The 15787-nt window shown below is 44.3% G+C and overlaps 2 protein-coding genes across 3 annotated transcripts in view; both read left to right on the top strand.

Moving 5' to 3' along the window:
* The window catches only part of LOC143850223 (uncharacterized), an 81604-nt gene extending 71148 nt beyond the window's left edge, over positions 1–10456 (top strand). Inside the window, exon 2 of the mRNA XM_077359487.1 lies at positions 9339–10456. Within this exon, the coding sequence (XP_077215602.1) occupies positions 9347–10456 (1110 nt within the window). The 5' untranslated portion in view covers positions 9339–9346. The remainder of the gene's footprint in view (positions 1–9338) is intronic.
* Positions 10457–12691: 2235 nt separating this feature from the next.
* Positions 12692–14324, top strand: LOC143851924 (uncharacterized). Of its 2 annotated transcripts, none has more exons than XM_077361435.1 (2): positions 12692–13842; positions 13994–14324. In XM_077361435.1, the coding sequence occupies exons 1-2, from the start codon at positions 12724–12726 to the stop codon at positions 14000–14002; spliced, it is 1128 nt and encodes a 375-aa protein (XP_077217550.1). In that variant the 5' UTR covers positions 12692–12723; the 3' UTR covers positions 14003–14324. The 2 variants fall into 2 exon arrangements, with proteins under 2 accessions (XP_077217550.1, XP_077217549.1); XM_077361434.1 differs by having other exon boundaries at positions 12692–13869.
* The last annotated feature ends 1463 nt before the right edge of the window (positions 14325–15787 follow it).

The raw sequence follows: 15787 nt of genomic DNA, 5'->3' as shown, positions 1-15787 counted from the left end.
TCTCTTCTATCGCCATCTTCCACCTATTTCTGCTAAAAACCCATTTCAATCCACCATTTTCTCCGGCAAATCCGCCGGACATCCGACCCGTGTCCACCTTCGCAACCTTCGACACCGTCTTCTATCTTCAATCTCAACCACCATCTCTTTGCCCCATCTCTTCTCATTTACAACCCCATCCCCTGCCATCTCCCTCTTTTACAACCCCATCCCCTGCCATCTCCCTCTTTTCCTTCTTCTTCTTCTTCTTCTTCACCACCGACCCATTACCACCATCTCCGGCCAGCCACGTCCACCATCTACCCTAACCGAGCCAACCACCATTAAATCCACCTCCATTTATGTGCTCCTTGGACCATCCATATCATCTCCAACCCCCATCTTCAACTCCACCCAGATTTAAGCCCATTCCATCAAACCCATCTCTGCAACTCCGGCCGGCCACCTCCATTCTCAACCGCTTCTCATTCCCATTTCCCCAGTAAAACCCCCATCTCCGACCACCTCCATCTTCACAACCCCATTAAACCCACCCCCATTGCTCCTCCATTGAACCCCTCTTTCAAATCCATACCCATTTTCCCTTTACCTCTAAGCCTATCTCCATCTCCGGCCAAACCGTACCGGAATCCGGCAAGACCATCTTCTCCGACCGAAACCCATCAAATCCGACCATCTCAACCAATCTCTGCAAATCCGAAACCCTCTTCACCCACCGCCATCCCAATACCATCTTCACAGCCATCAAAACCCATCTTGGAAAACCCCTCTACTTACCCTCTATAAACCCCATCTGAAGGCTTCTTCCATGAATTACGGCGAGCCGCCCTGTTAAATCGCCATTACTTGTATCTCCGACGGCATCCATTCGATCCGGCCGTGATCTCTCTGACCATCTCCCGAATCCAATCCTCACCCTTCTTGGCTGGACATTTGGGGCAACATTTTAGATTTCTGCTTTGGTTAATTTTTCCTTGTGGATCTTCACCGACAACTCAGGTTCGGCCCTCACCATTTAAGGTTTTTTTTTTTCTTCTTTCTTTTCTCATCTTATAACTTTGATTCTTTGTCCATTCAGTAATTCTGTTCCAATTTCATTTTCTTCCATGGCTTACATTATAAGGTCTGTCCCATTTGTTTGCCTGGAAGGAATTTGTTTCTTATGGTATAATGTGGATTGGATTTTTACTTAGTTCCTAGGAGTTATTATGATTTTAAACTTGATGATCTATGATTACAAATGGATTGAGCAATGGTCTGTGTTAGGAATTGGTTTTGATTTCATACATTGAAATTATATAGTGGCTGCCAACATACTATGGCAGCAAATCAAGTTCAATGTCTTTAAATTGCTCAGATAACTCCTGAAGGATAATACTCTTGGTAATTTGGATAATGTTCAAGTAGCCCAATAACTTTGCTCGAGGTATTTTCTCTTTAATATTTTCATTTACAGACCATTGGGTTCTTTGATTTGGATCTAGATCAGGGCATGTAGTCTAGATTTTTCATATTTTGTTGCTCATTTTGACATAGAGAGCTGGATCTGAATCAAACTCCTCGGCTAGATTTCTCATATTTGAAGCTTTTTCTGCATTGAGATTTGAATGTGGGTCAAATTCTTTGATCTATATTCTTCATATTCATGACTCATTTGGTATTAGTAAGCTGTGAAATTCAGCCCACAGACTTTCTTGCTAGTTATCAGTTTTGGGTTCTTCTTGTTCATATCTTTGCTTAATTGTTGTGAAAATTGGATCGTATATTTCACCCAGATAAGTATCCTCCATTGCTATTAGTTAAATAAGTATCTTCTTCTGTCATCTCCCAATCGATAGCTGGTCTTCCTCATGTATGTAGGTTGAGATTTTTATTTTATTTTTTTATGATTTCTGATGACTGTTAATGGTAAAGGACATGACGAATTTGATGTGTTTATCAAAATACGATAGTGCCCATATCAGTGCCCTGGGGCGGCAATATTGGCATTAGCAAATTTCAACACAAATTAACTTGTCCTTTCTATTTAAATGGGTTATCATGGCTCATTTTAAATATATAATGATAATGCTCGTGCGGCTTACTATATGGTCAAGATAAGAGAAATTGAGCATGCTTTGGGTTATAGGTCAATCTTTCGCAATCTCACTTTGATATCATGATTCCATTGGATGAGTATATATCTTTGCACCTATATGTTTCTGTGAGCATACAGGTTTATATGAGTGTAGACACCCCATTTTGACAAGGCCCTAAAGTCCCCAAAATTGAAAATCCAATAGAATTCCCGAATTTCGGGTCCCCAGACGTCCCGAAATTAATCTCGAAATTCCTGAGGGGTGGCCCCAAAATGAGAAAATGGAGAACAAGACGGGCGAGTGTGTGCCATCATCAAAACTGGCTGTGCTCATATCATTCCCCTCGTTCGATGCAAAATGAGGGTGCGCCCATGTCGGCCCATTGGTCAATCGGTGTAAAAATTTGGAACAGGTTAGCGCGGCTATCGAAGCAGGGTAGTATTGGTGTTATCTCTCTTTATTACGAAAGAGGGGGTTGAAAACAACCAAGTGAGGGTGCTCATTGATGGAAATAAAAGCAAGTAGGGCATAATGGCAATAGGGTAAAATCGCTTTATCTTGGGGGCATTTAATAAGGATGGGCATTACTTCCTTTGCAAGCAACATACTTAGGCCATTGGATTAAAGAGATGAGGTGTAGGGCTTAGATCAACTAGGCACTCTATGTTTTTAGGGTTTCTAGGATAGAATTAGAGCAAGGGAGAGGATCAAGGGTTGAGAACAACCAAGGGAAGCAAGATGCCACATAGAGGGTGAAGATTAGAGCTAGGTCCCTAACCCTAGTTATAAGAGAGGATTTTCTCAAAAAAAAAACAAAAAAGGAAGAAAAAGAAAAAAAGAAAAAAAAAGAGGGCAGCAGCAGCAGGGAGAGCAAGAGGAGGGAGCTTCTTCATCTTTTCTCCCAACAGGGGAGCCGAAGAGGGGAGCCACCAAAACAGAAGGAGAGAGAGAGAGAGAGGGAGAGAGAGAGAGACCGCCGGCCAATCGCCTCTACCACCGTCTTCTCCGGCCATCCTAGCCGGAATCCGGCAAAAATCCGGCAACCCCCATCACTTCCGACCACCATCTTCCTCGGCCAACAACCCCACGACCTCATTTGCCATTCAAACCCCATCTCCCTTCCTCCACAGCCACTCTCCACCATCCTCCACCGCACCACCCAAACCCATTAAACCCAAAACCCTTTTTTTCCCCAAAAACCCACCTCAGCCATCTCCCTCATTCTCCCCATTTTTATTCTTATTTTTTTCTTTTCTGTTCTTCCTCCCACCGCCGATCACTTCACAGCCGCCACCTTCTTCTCCGGCGAGCTTGCCGGAATCCGGCAAGCCTACAACCCCTTCTTCCTCCTCCATTCTTTTCTACCACCTTCCTCCTCCTCCACAGCCGAACCACCATCCACAGCCACCATCTCCACCCCAAACCTCTACCACCTCCCTCAGCAACTCCCAAACCCAAACCCCATTTTCGAAAAAAACACCTCCTCCTCCATCTTCTCCGGCAAACCGCCCCGCCGCCACCACCATCGAACCCCCAGCCACCCATCATCATCTCGAAAATCTACCCCAAGCTCCATTAAAACCGCCCACCACCACCACCACCTCTATCATTCGGCATTTTTCCTGCAAATCCAAAACCCATTTCAAGAAGAAAAAAAAAAAAACCACCGAGCCTCTTCCACCGAGACCCACCAAACCCCCACCCTTTGCCTCCACCCCAGCCGCCACCGCAACCCTCCCCGTTTCTTCTCTTCCCGCCTCGCCGCTCCTCCACCACCAGCCGCCACCATTTCTTATCTCTTAAAAAAAAAAAAAAAAAAAAAAAAAACTTCCAAACCCAAAAATCCAACCCACCGCCACCTTCTGCCGTTCCCACCCCCATTCAGCCACCGTACCCTCCCATCAAACCCATTTTCCCTTTTTTCCCATCTCACTTTCTAAAAAACCAAGCTCTCTCCAGATTCACCGCCATCAGCCACCTTCTCTTCCCCAACAGCCGACACTTTAAACCCTAGAGAAGACCCCACCTTCTCATCTCCTTCGGTGAAATTTCTCCCGGAATCCGGCGATCCTCCGAGGGACCCAGTCGTCTTTGTCGAAATTGGATCGGAATTTCGATCTACCCCATTTGTGAGGGAAGGAGATATAAGCAGGGTGAAGAAATTAAAAAGAAAAAGGGGGAAAAGGAGGGGAGGATTCGGTCATTCTCTTTGGGAAGGAGGGATCATTTTGTTGAAGCAAAAGAGAGTGAGAACAGCGATGAGGAGGTAATTTCAGAAAATTCTTGGCTGAGCTCTCGTCAATTACACTGGTAATCTCGCATCCTTTGGTTGAATTTTGATAGCGAGACTACCCAGTTTTAATAATGGCACCAAACCAGCTTTTTTATTTTATTTTATTTTATTTTATTTTATTGAAGTTGATTATTAATATTAAATTGTCGAGAATAGTAACTGTTTGAATAGTAATAGGATGAAATATTTATTTTTGTGCATAGTAAAGGTTGTGTGAACAGTACTAGAATGAGTAATATTATTAAATCATTATTTTGTCGATTAATATTATTAAATTATTATTTTGTCGGTGATTAATATTATTATTTTATTATTTTTGTCGGTCGCGATGAATAATATTATTTAAGTATTATTTTCGTCGGTGGAATATTTAATTATTATTTCGTTTCCAATTATTGATGGTTCCCGCTGGTGTGGGATCCGCTGGTGTGGGGCCCGCTTGTGTGGGACCCGCTGATGTGGGACCCGCTGATGTGGAGCCTACTGATGTGGGACCCGCTGATGTGGGACCCGCTGATGTGGAGTCTACTGATGTGGGACCCGCTGGTGTGGGGCCCGCTGATGTATGAATAGTACTTGGTAGGTCCTACTGTGAATAGTAGTTTTGAATAGTACTTATGAATAGTAATCTTGTATAGTAATCTTGCATAGTGACTATTGACATAGTTCTTATAGATTTTCAAGAGGTTGTCCATCGATTTCAGAGGTTTCCTCGGCGGGTCCAGGCTATGACGGAATGCTTCTTGAGCCAACCCCCTCCCTTCCTGCCTTAGAGTCTTCGCAGGTTAAGGGATTTCTTCCTCTTTAGAGTCAGTCCTAGAGAGTTTAGGAGTCAGTCCTACCATCCTAGGGTTTAGGTGTCTGTCCTACCCCTGTAGAGTTTAGGATTATGTCCTATCCCTTCATAAAATTTAGGATTTCGTCCTTCAATCTTTCAGAGTCAGTCTTCAGCATAGGAGTCAGTCCTTCAGTCTTTCAGTGGTCTGTCCTATCATCATAGGGGTTAGGATTCTGTCACCCTCTCATCAAGTCGTGCGTTTTTTTCTATCCACTCCTGCAAGGTATAGGATGCTGTCCAACCCTTGCAGAGTCGTGATTCTGTTCATTCCCCCCGCAAAGCATAGGATGCTGTCCAACCTTTGCGGGATATCAGGAGTCTGTCCTCCCCTTGTGATGATAGGATTCTGTCCTCTTGTGTCGAAAAAATCAAAAACATCTGAAAAATCAAAAATCTCAAAAATCTCGAGTCATTAGAGTGTAGTTAGGAAAATCTGTTCCGAACTACGGATGGCTTGATCCCTAGCTGAGGGGTACGTAGGCAGCTCAGGCGTGCTGCTGGCACCCTGAGTTCAGTCACCTTTTTTTTTCATCACCCTTTCACCCCCCTTTTTACACCATTTTTTTACAAATATTTCTCACCATCTTTTCCGAACTACGTTGGCTTGATCCCTTTCAACAGGGTACGTAGTGCAGCTTGGGGTTCACATCCCAGGTCCAGCCAAACCTTTAAAAATAAACATTTCAAATATTCCCAAAAATACAAAAAACTTCAAAACTTCCATAAGCTTTCAAACCTTTAAAAATAAACATTTTCAAAAATCCAGAAAAATACAAAAATCTTCAAACCTTTAAAAATAAACATTTCAAATATTCCCAAAAATACAAAAAACTTCAAAACTTCCATAAGCTTTCAAACCTTTAAAAATAAACATTTTCAAAACTCCAGAAAAATACAAAAATCTCCAAACCTTTAAAAAATAAACATTTCAAATATTTCCAAAAATACAAAAAACTTCAAAATATTCCAAAAAAATACAAAAAAACTTCAAAACCTTTTCAAAAAAGATCTTCCCCTAGAGTTAGGAGTTTGTCCTAGATATTTAGGGTGTTTTAGAGTTAGGAGTCGGTCCTGATTTGTATTGATATGGTGTGTCCTGTCGTGTGAGTGTCCCTAGAGTTAGGAGGCCTCAAGTCGATCGGTTAGACATTTAGTCGAACCGATGGCTAGACTAGGAAGCATATAGTCAACCCATGGTTTTCCTTAGAATGCACAGCCTAGATACACATAGGATATAGGGCTCACCTGCATTAGCTTAAGGCTAATCAACTTGCATTAGTTAGGGCATATAGAGTCCTAAAAATTACAATCCACTTGAATTTAAGCAATCGCACAAAAAGCTTTAAACATCAGTCGAGTCTAGTGGATCGAGTCTAGGATAGCGGTCCTAGAGTTTTAGGCATCGTAGTTTAGAATAGGGCACCGAACTACGTTGGCTCTGATTCTTCCCGAGGCCGGGATACGTAGTGCAGCTAGGATGGATGGCCATCCTGGTCCGAGTCAAGTATTGCATTAGAGTCTAGGGCTTGTCGTGTCGGGTCATGTGTCGAGTCGTGTTGTGTTGTGTGTTTTGCTGTGTTTTCTTATTTTTATGTACAGATCCTATACCTTTAGCTGTAGCATGCATGTGTTTGCCCACCAGAACTTAGACACCAATCAGGCATGTCACTCATAACCTAGATATTTTAGGTGACACTTCTTTCACTTCTTTTATGTGTGTTTCTTATTCATCTCCGAGACGTGCATGATTAGCTAGACGTTATCTCGGGGATATTCGTTCCCATTTCGCATGATTTTCTCCCAAAACTCTTCAAAATTAATAATAAATGGCATAAGAGACCAGGTGCTAGCACTTGGGCGAATTGGGGGCGCCTAATCCCTTCCCCATTCGTCATCAGGCACGAACCCTATTTTATATCTCTGGTTATCTGTTGCAACAGAGCACAGCATGGGATCCAGGGCCCACTTCCTTGGATGGCGACTCTTTCTTTGCTTAAGGTGCGTCTCGAATCCGGGCTAGTCCCCGAATCGAGAGGTATCTCACTTTACATCGCCGCTCATGCTGTGAGGGGCACTCTTTCGAGAGTTCCTTGGTGGGGCTCTCCTTCACGTGGACGATCTAGAGACTCGCGCGGGGGCACGTCCCTCCACGCCCGTCCCGGATCGGGGTCCACAGGCTGGCGACTCTGCTGGGGAATCTTTGAAACATTGCCTAACTCTGTAAAAATGCCATTTTTAATTAATTTTGAGGAAATTTGGGTCAAAACCAAGTTAAATGGGAACTTTATCGTTAGAAATCCAGGGGCACCAAGTAGGTGCGTAACTAAAACAAGGGATTCACACACTGCACATCATACATTGTCATATTCTTTATTTCTTTCATTATTTTCATTATTGGCCTCAGGGAATAGATGTGACGCGTACCAGTTGGGAACCGTTGTATCTATTTCCGAGCTATGCGCCGGAGCTGCAGCCGTAGACACTGGGTGTGCTGGTGTTCTACAGCAGCCGATGAGCAATGAACATACTTTGTATAATGCTGGGTGTGCTGGCATTATACATCAAGGGTATGGTCATAAGCATAGTACCCTGCAGAGATGCCTGGGCCCTACTTTTATTTCATTATATTATGTATGTATATATTAGTTGCTCCCTTTAGAACCAAAATTAGGGAACCCTTGCTAGGACACTATATATATGTACTCATATAGGACGAACATGTGCGACCAGCATATGTGAGCCTAGGATAGAAGTCAGCCTACCCATGTAGTGTAGAAGGGTAAGTCACACCGTGGTTACCCGCGCGTTTTCTAGTACACTCACAAGCACTTTTGAGTCAAGATTATCTGGGCTCCGCTAGATCAGGTTAGGGCTGGTGCCCCTGGTTAGGATATGTATGTATATATGTACGTGTATGTGTTATATTTATTCTCAGATTAGGACATGTCTCCTAGATTAGGTTTCTGTATCTGTCGCAGTCGTGCATTCCTTCAGACCTGATCGATGACCCTTACTCTTGCTCGGTTGTCAGCTAGATCGTGATTTACCCTGTGATCTCTTATCATACGGTCACCCCGGTGTGTTGGGTTCATGTGTTTGAGTTGTTCTGATCCATTACATCAGGTAAAGTCTATTCCTTCTTTCAGTTTGGGTCTGGCCGACGGTTTTGTTCACCGCCTTTCATGGTCATGGTCCAGTCCTTGATTCCTTATTTTCCTGATCGGTCTTTGTGCTAACCTGTTAGACCAGGGTCTGTCTATCAATAGAATTTTCTGGTCTAACTATCAGCTACATAGTTTCATTCCTCAGTCTTCAAAATGGTTAATCATTTTCCCTGGTCTTTGTCCTGATCATGGTCTATGTTTTGTCTCCTGAGTGTACGGTGGTCTTGTTCCTTTGTACATGTATTATTCGCTGAGTCGATGTACAGTTTTGCCATCTTCTTGTGCATACCCTATGTGTCGAGTCGGTCGTTCAGATCAGGCCACCTTTTTACAATAGGTGTTCCAGGTCTGATCCATCCTATTGCACTCCTTCGATGCAGTCGATAGTATTTCTTTTACCTTTGTTGAGACTATATCTGTCGTTTTGTCTTCAGATTGTACAAATCTCTTTGGTATGTCCCGTTTTGTCGATTGGTTAGATCAGAACCCTCTTTTCCAGTGAGGGATTCCTGGTTCAATCAATCATATGTACATTCTTTCAGAGTCACCTGGTTAGTGGTCTATACTCGTCACTCTCATAGCCATGGTCTATTCATGTGTCATAGATCCGTGTTGTGTGTGGATATTACTCATTGGGTTAGATTTTCGCTACTTGCATGCTCTGTCTTAGATATGGTTGATGGCTTGTCCGCTGTCTCTATGACCATGATCTATCATTATCGATCCTCTTGATCATACAGTTGTCAATGTCCATCATCAGATTTGAGATCCAGTCTATGACCTACTTCTGTCATTTTGTGGCCGTGGTCTACCTTTCTGATCTATTCGAAAGTCTATGATTATTGATGAACAAAATCATTGTCACCAGTTGTATCCTTCCCATATGATCGGTCAAAATTATCCCTATTATTTCGTTATTCAGGGTTATCTTCACTCTCTTCTGATCTTATCCTATCTGTGATTAGGTTAAATCATGTCGAACAAAGTGATGAGGGTTTGGATAAGTGAGTCAATTCGAGCTCTCCCGCGCGAGCGTGCACAGTGGAGTACGGCCGACAGGTTCATCAGCACGTTTAATAATTTGAGCGCATCCGGTGTGAATTGGCAATTTCTTCAAGCAGCTGCAAGACTCTGGGATCCTATTCTTCATGTTTTTCAATTTGGTCCCTTTGAAATCTGTCCTATATTCGAGGATTGGTGCGCCTTATTAGAACTCCCACCTGAGGGACTCTGGATCCAACCTTCGAGTGTAGCGTCTCCTCGTTCCCTTTTCTGTAAGCTTTTCGAGAACCAAACTGTTGATGCTATGCCCTATTTCAAAGACACGTACGTGCAATTCGATGACCTCATTGAGCGTTTTTCTAAAAACGTTGACCCTATTGATACCCGTTTTCAAAATTGTAGACGCAGTGCCTTAATCTTTGGTGTCCTTGCACGTCACGTTGTCCGTGAAGACTCCAGTATTGCCCCTGTGACCTTACTGAGTGTGGTCGATCAAATTAGTGAAGGAAGGAATCCTGTCCCACTCATGCTAGCAGAAACCTTCTCTGGGCTGGATCTTATCGCCCGGCAAGAGGTGAAGGATAATTTCCATGGGTGCGTCAAGTTACTTTATTTATGGCTCTGTGAAAAACTCACCATCCTTCGGCCACAGAGTTCCCTTCAGTACACCCTCAAGGATCATCTTTCGTGGCAACCAATGGCCAATAAACCCCAATCCATTGATGAGTGGCGTAATTGGTTGCAACACGTGGAGAAGGATCAATTTCACTGGGTGAGTCATTCATGCTTACATGTTATCACTAGCACCTGCCCACACCCATTTGTGTATCTTATGGGTTTGGAAAAGTCAACCTTTTATGCTCCCACTCGTCTGCTTTACCAGATCACGGGAAGTCCATGTCCTCCCGGATTTGTAACCCCTCCTCCTTGCGAAAAGCTTACTCCCGATCTCATAAAGTCTATTGTAACTGCTTGGGGAAACAAGGTTACCGCTAGGAGATTTGCTCTATCATCTAAAGTCCATCGAAAGGAGTTACCAGAAGAGCCTGCGGGAAAGAGAGCTCGGATCATGGAGCATTGAAGACCATTTTCATACAATTGTCATTTTAATTTCAAGTTTCATTATACTCATTTTGTTCCATCTACTTGTAATTAAAAGTGACATGTTTTATCAATCGTAACTACAGTTTGATTTGTGATCAATGAAAATGTGTTCTTTTCTATTTTTCTCGTCTTGAATTTACGTGAAGTGTTCCATCTCAATTATCAAATGTGCAATCTAACTTATTAACTTCCATTCTGGAGTCTTAGCAGGACATCATCGCTCCTAAGAAAGCCAATTCAAAATCGGCCTGGTCCCGTCAGTCTTCAGATTCCAGGCTGAATAGACTTTCTCTTTCCCCAGAATCCTTTACTTCTCCTGCGCCGCTTCTCCTTGGTCGTCCAGAAATTCTTTCACCCATTTCACTTGCATCTGAATCAATGGAAGGGACCGGTAACAACAGTCCTGATACGAATGAGATGATGAAGGCTATTCTTCTTCAGCTGAGTGCCATGAAGGATGATATAGCCCTCCTGAAAAATGATCGTCTTTCTACCTCTAAAGACCCGGCCAATCAGCAGCCTTCAGTTATACCTTCTGTTCCTCTTGTTTCTCCCAGGCCAGCTGTATTGCCTGAAATCGAAGACTTTGATGAGGGCCAGTACGCAGCAGAGAACTGTCTTCCTAACCTGGGAAATCCTGATAAAGCACAGGAATTGGCTGACCAAATTGAGAAGCTGACTCGGGATATGGAAACCATGAAGTGCCAAGGTCCCAAAAATTTGGATATGTCTGAGTTCATGATAGCTCCAGGGGTCGTACTTCCGCCCAAGTTCAAAATGCCAGACTTTGACAAATACGACGGAATGGGGTGCCCTCGTAGCCATCTCAAGTCAGTCATTCCTTTGTTGCAGCAACACGGTTTATCCCCAGAACAGATTGCTTTAGTGTTCCCTAGAACTTTGACTGGGACAGCGAAGAAGTGGTTTTTGCATCTGAAACCAGAAGAAAGCAGGACCCTTGAAGGTGTAGCCAACAAATTCGTCCAGCAATTCTCCATGGAAGAGGGGATTGATGTGACAAAAAGGGACCTGAAATCGCTGAAGCAGGGACCCAATGAGACCTTTACTTCCTTCATTCGGCGATGGAGGAGAAAGGCAGCACAAATGACCCACAAGTTACCGGATGACGATCTTATCAAGATTGCCGTCAAGAACCTTTCCCCCTTTTACTTTCCCCATATGTCAATCCAATACTTCAATGACTTCGATCACCTGATTAAGACCGGGACTAGGATCGAAGACATATTGGCTAAGGGCGGCCTGAGAACTAGGGCCTCCACTTCAGATGTCAGAGAGGGAAAAAGGCCTATGGCGCCTCCGAAGGAAGTTAACAACGTGAATACTGCTCGTCCAGTTAGGAGAGAAGGTCCCGGAGGAGTTCGTCCGGAAAGAAATGAGCCCAGACAGTTCACTCCTTTACCTTATTCCCTGTCTGTAGCTCTCAAAAAGCTGTTGAGAGACAAGAAGATCACTCTACTAGAACCCCGGGAAGTTCCCAATCCTCTCCCGAAATACTGGAGAAAAGATCAGTACTGCGAATATCACCAGAGTGTTGGGCATTTGACTGACAGATGTTTGGCACTAAGGCATAGGATCCAGGATAAGATCGAGGCAAAAGAAATTGTGGTGGAAGCTCTTCCCAATGTCACCAGGAATCCATTGCCGACGCATACTATGCCTCCTCCAAATGTCTATGCCATTCTTACTGAAGAGGTTGTCCTGGACCATTCTCGTATATGCGCAGTCATCTCTGATGAGCCATATATCTTGAGATGGGAATCCGATGATGAAGAATTAAAGCGCGAAGAGCCTTATGTCTTATCCTCTGCGCACGAAGTTGGGGAATCCTCTGGATGTCCTTATGTCCTCAGATTCGAGGGGGAGGAGGAGAAAAGCGAAGTCCCATATGTCCTTAAGCTTGAAGATGAGGACTTGCTGCTGTTGAACGATCAGTGTGATGAGGTTCGCCATGTTACCCGCGGTGGACGTTTCTTTAAGCCTCCTGAGTTGAGAGCAGAGAATCCTGCTGAGATCGCCAGAGCAGTTGAAAACCAGAATCAGAGACTGAGTCCTGAGGAAGATGAGGACATTCTGTTGAAGCAGCTTAGGAAGACCCAAGCCAATGTTTCTATCTGGGGTTTGTTGATGTCATCACCTAAACATCGTCAGGTTATGCTTCGCGAACTGAATACAGCACAGGTGTCTGTGAATATAACCCCTGATGAGCTGGTTGGGCTCGTATCTATGGCCAGATCAGCTATGACCGTGTCCTTCTCGGATGAAGATTTGACCCCGGAGGGTAAGAATCACACAAAATCTCTCAGAATTACCGTCGTGTGCAATAAGAAGAAAGTGCCAGAGGTTTTGGTCGACAACGGGTCAGCTCTGAATGTGTGTCCTTTGAGCACCGCTACTGCCTTGGGGTTTGGGCCGAATGACTATATTCCGTCGGAGCAGGGGATACTAGCTTATGATGGGACTAGGAGAGACGTCATCGGCACCTTGGTCACCGAAATTGAGATCGGAGGTGAAGTGTTTGACGTAGAATTCCAAGTTCTAGATATCAAGACCTCTTTCTTTCTCCTTCTCGGCCGACCTTGGCTTCACAAAGTCGGAGTAGTTCCTTCCACTGTCCATCAGAAGCTCAAGTTCATCAAGAATAACAGAATTATCACTGTTAGAGGGGATCCAGAACCAGAGGTTGGGCAGATTTCCCAAGAGCAGATCGGTTCAAGCACCATAGATGTCAGTCTGACTGGGTTTTCACTCGAAGTTTCAACCATTACTATGGAAGAAGCCATGAATGAGGAAATTTTGTTTATGTCCAGTACAAATGCGCAGGTAGCCCGAATAATGCGCAAGTATGGGTATATTCCTGGAACTGGTCTGGGGAGAAGCCTGCAAGGTTTAACTGAGTGGCCGGAGCTGAAGGTCGCAAACAATTTGTTCGGGTTAGGATATGAACCCACCCAGAAAGAGATCAAGGAGAGAAAGCAGTACATGCTGAAGTGGGCAGAGCTGCGTCGTCGGGGCCTAGAGCTGCCTATGGGGCCGTTCAGTCTGTTGATGAATGGTAAGTACAGGAAAGAAGGAGCCGATCGCCCGTTCTATGGTTTTCCCGAGCCGTGGTTTGATGAGTCTGGAAAAGAGTTACCAGGTTTTGAAATCTTCTCCACTGATGAATTGCCAGATGAATACTTCCATGGACAGATTGTAGCCGTCGAAAAGCAGGAATCTGATTGGGCTAAGAACTTAGAGTCGCAGCTTCTGGACTCCCTCTTCGAGGTTGAGGCACCGGTCATTGCTATGATCGGAAAAGATGCACGCTTCCTGAATCCGAAGGGCCGAATTACCCCAGCTGAGGTACCCCTTGATAACTGGACTTCTCAGGTCATTCCTCAATTAGTTCTTCAGTGTGGTCATGTTCCTCCAAAAGAGTCTCAAGTTTCTGAGTATGTGTCTGTTTCCGAGTCAAATATAAAGTCTGCTATTTCTAACAATTCTTTGGATGCAGGTACCTTAGAAAGCTTAGACATTCCTGGTGTGGGTGGCGAGTCCTCCGGTATAGATGTTGTCTATGAAGATGAGTCTGTTATGGAATATACTACAAAGTCCATACATGGTCCAGTTGAGTCAAGTGTCAGCATTTCAGTTGACGATGCAAACTTTCTTTTTGAGCATACTGTAAAGCCTGCTGTGGGCCAGTTGATCAATGATGTAAACTTTGATTCTATGAATGAAATAAAGGACTCGTTTCAGTATCTTCCTGTCTCTGTTTCTGCTTCTCAAATTGATAAAACTAATAACAATGATCAAGACTCCCCCTCTTACGAGGATGTCGACGAAACTCCCCCTGAGATCAAACACATGATTACTCAGGAGGAGCAGCGTCGGGCTAAACCACTTGAAGAAGAAATTGAAATCGTCAACATAGGTGATGAAACCTTAATCCGGGAAATACGGATTGGCAAAACGTTATCCCCGGAGGAGCGTGAAGAATTAATCACTTTGCTTAAAGAATACGAAGAAGTTTTTGCTTGGTCCTATGATGACATGCCAGGATTAAGCGAAGACATAGTCCAGCATCGTCTTCCCCTAATCCCAGGTGCCAAGCCGAAAAAGCAAAAACTTCGAAAACTAAAACCAGAATGGGAATTGAAAGTCCATGATGAAGTCAAGAAGCTGTTAGATGCGGGCTTCATTCAAGTGGTTGAGTATCCGGAATGGCTGGCTAACATAGTACCGGTGCCCAAGAAGGACGGAAAAGTCAGAATGTGCGTGGATTTCAGAGATTTGAACAAGGCGAGTCCCAAGGATGACTTTCCTTTGCCGAGCATCGATCTCCTGGTGGATAGTACAGCTGGTCATGCTTTGCTATCCTTTATGGATGGGTTTTCCGGATATAATCAGATCAAGATGGCCCCTGAGGACATGATAAAAACTGCGTTCACCACTCCATGGGGAACATATTGCTACAAAGTGATGCCGTTTGGGTTGAAGAATGCAGGGGCAACCTATCAAAGGGCGGCTACCACCTTATTGCATGACATGATTCATAAAGAGGTCGAAGTTTACGTCGATGACATGATTGTTAAATCTAAGACTCGACCAGAGCATGCCGTAGTCCTGAGGAAGTTCTTTGAAAGGATCCGGAAGTATAAGCTTCGCTTGAACCCGAGCAAGTGTGTTTTCGGGGTTACTTCAGGGAAGTTGTTGGGATTCATGGTCAGCGAAAGAGGGATCGAGGTAGATCCTCAAAAGATCAAAGCAATCCAAGAGATGGAGCCACCGAGGACCGAGAGGCAGATCCGTGGTTTCCTGGGAAAGGTTCAGTACCTCAGAAGGTTCATAAATCAGTTGACAATGACGTGCGAACCCATCTTCAAGCTGCTGAAGAAAAATTCTCCAAAGAAGTGGAATGATGAGTGTCAGGAAGCATTTGAGAAAGTCAAGCAGTGTCTAACTTTGCCTCCTGTCCTGTCACCAGTTATTCCGGACCAGCCACTGTTGCTGTACCTGTCTGTCACTGACACAGCTATGGGTTGCATGTTAGCCCAGCAAGACCCTGAGTCGAAGAAAGAAAAGCCTATCTACTACATCAGCAAGAAGATGCTGGAGTACGAAATCAAATATTCTATCTTGGAAAAGACTTGTCTGGCACTGGTTTGGGCAACTCAGAGGCTTAGGCATTACCTGCTATCAAACAAGGTTCTCTTACTCTCACGGATGGATCCGTGGAAGTACTTGTTCGAGAAGCCCGCCCTCACCGGGAGAACATCCAGATGGTTGCTGCTATTGTCCGAATTTG

This window comes from Tasmannia lanceolata, unplaced genomic scaffold (assembly GCF_043159265.1).
Source record: "Tasmannia lanceolata isolate RefF3 unplaced genomic scaffold, GAP_Taslan_0.1 ptg000018l, whole genome shotgun sequence".
NCBI lineage: Eukaryota > Viridiplantae > Streptophyta > Magnoliopsida > Canellales > Winteraceae > Tasmannia > Tasmannia lanceolata.
Note: the sequence above shows the minus strand (reverse complement) of the source record. Positions and strands in the feature narration are given on the sequence as shown.

Excerpts from the sequence above, each read along its gene's own strand:
- LOC143851924 (XM_077361434.1), top strand. The coding sequence starts at position 12,724 with ATGGCCAGATCAGCTATGACCGTGTCCTTCTCGGATGAAGATTTGACC.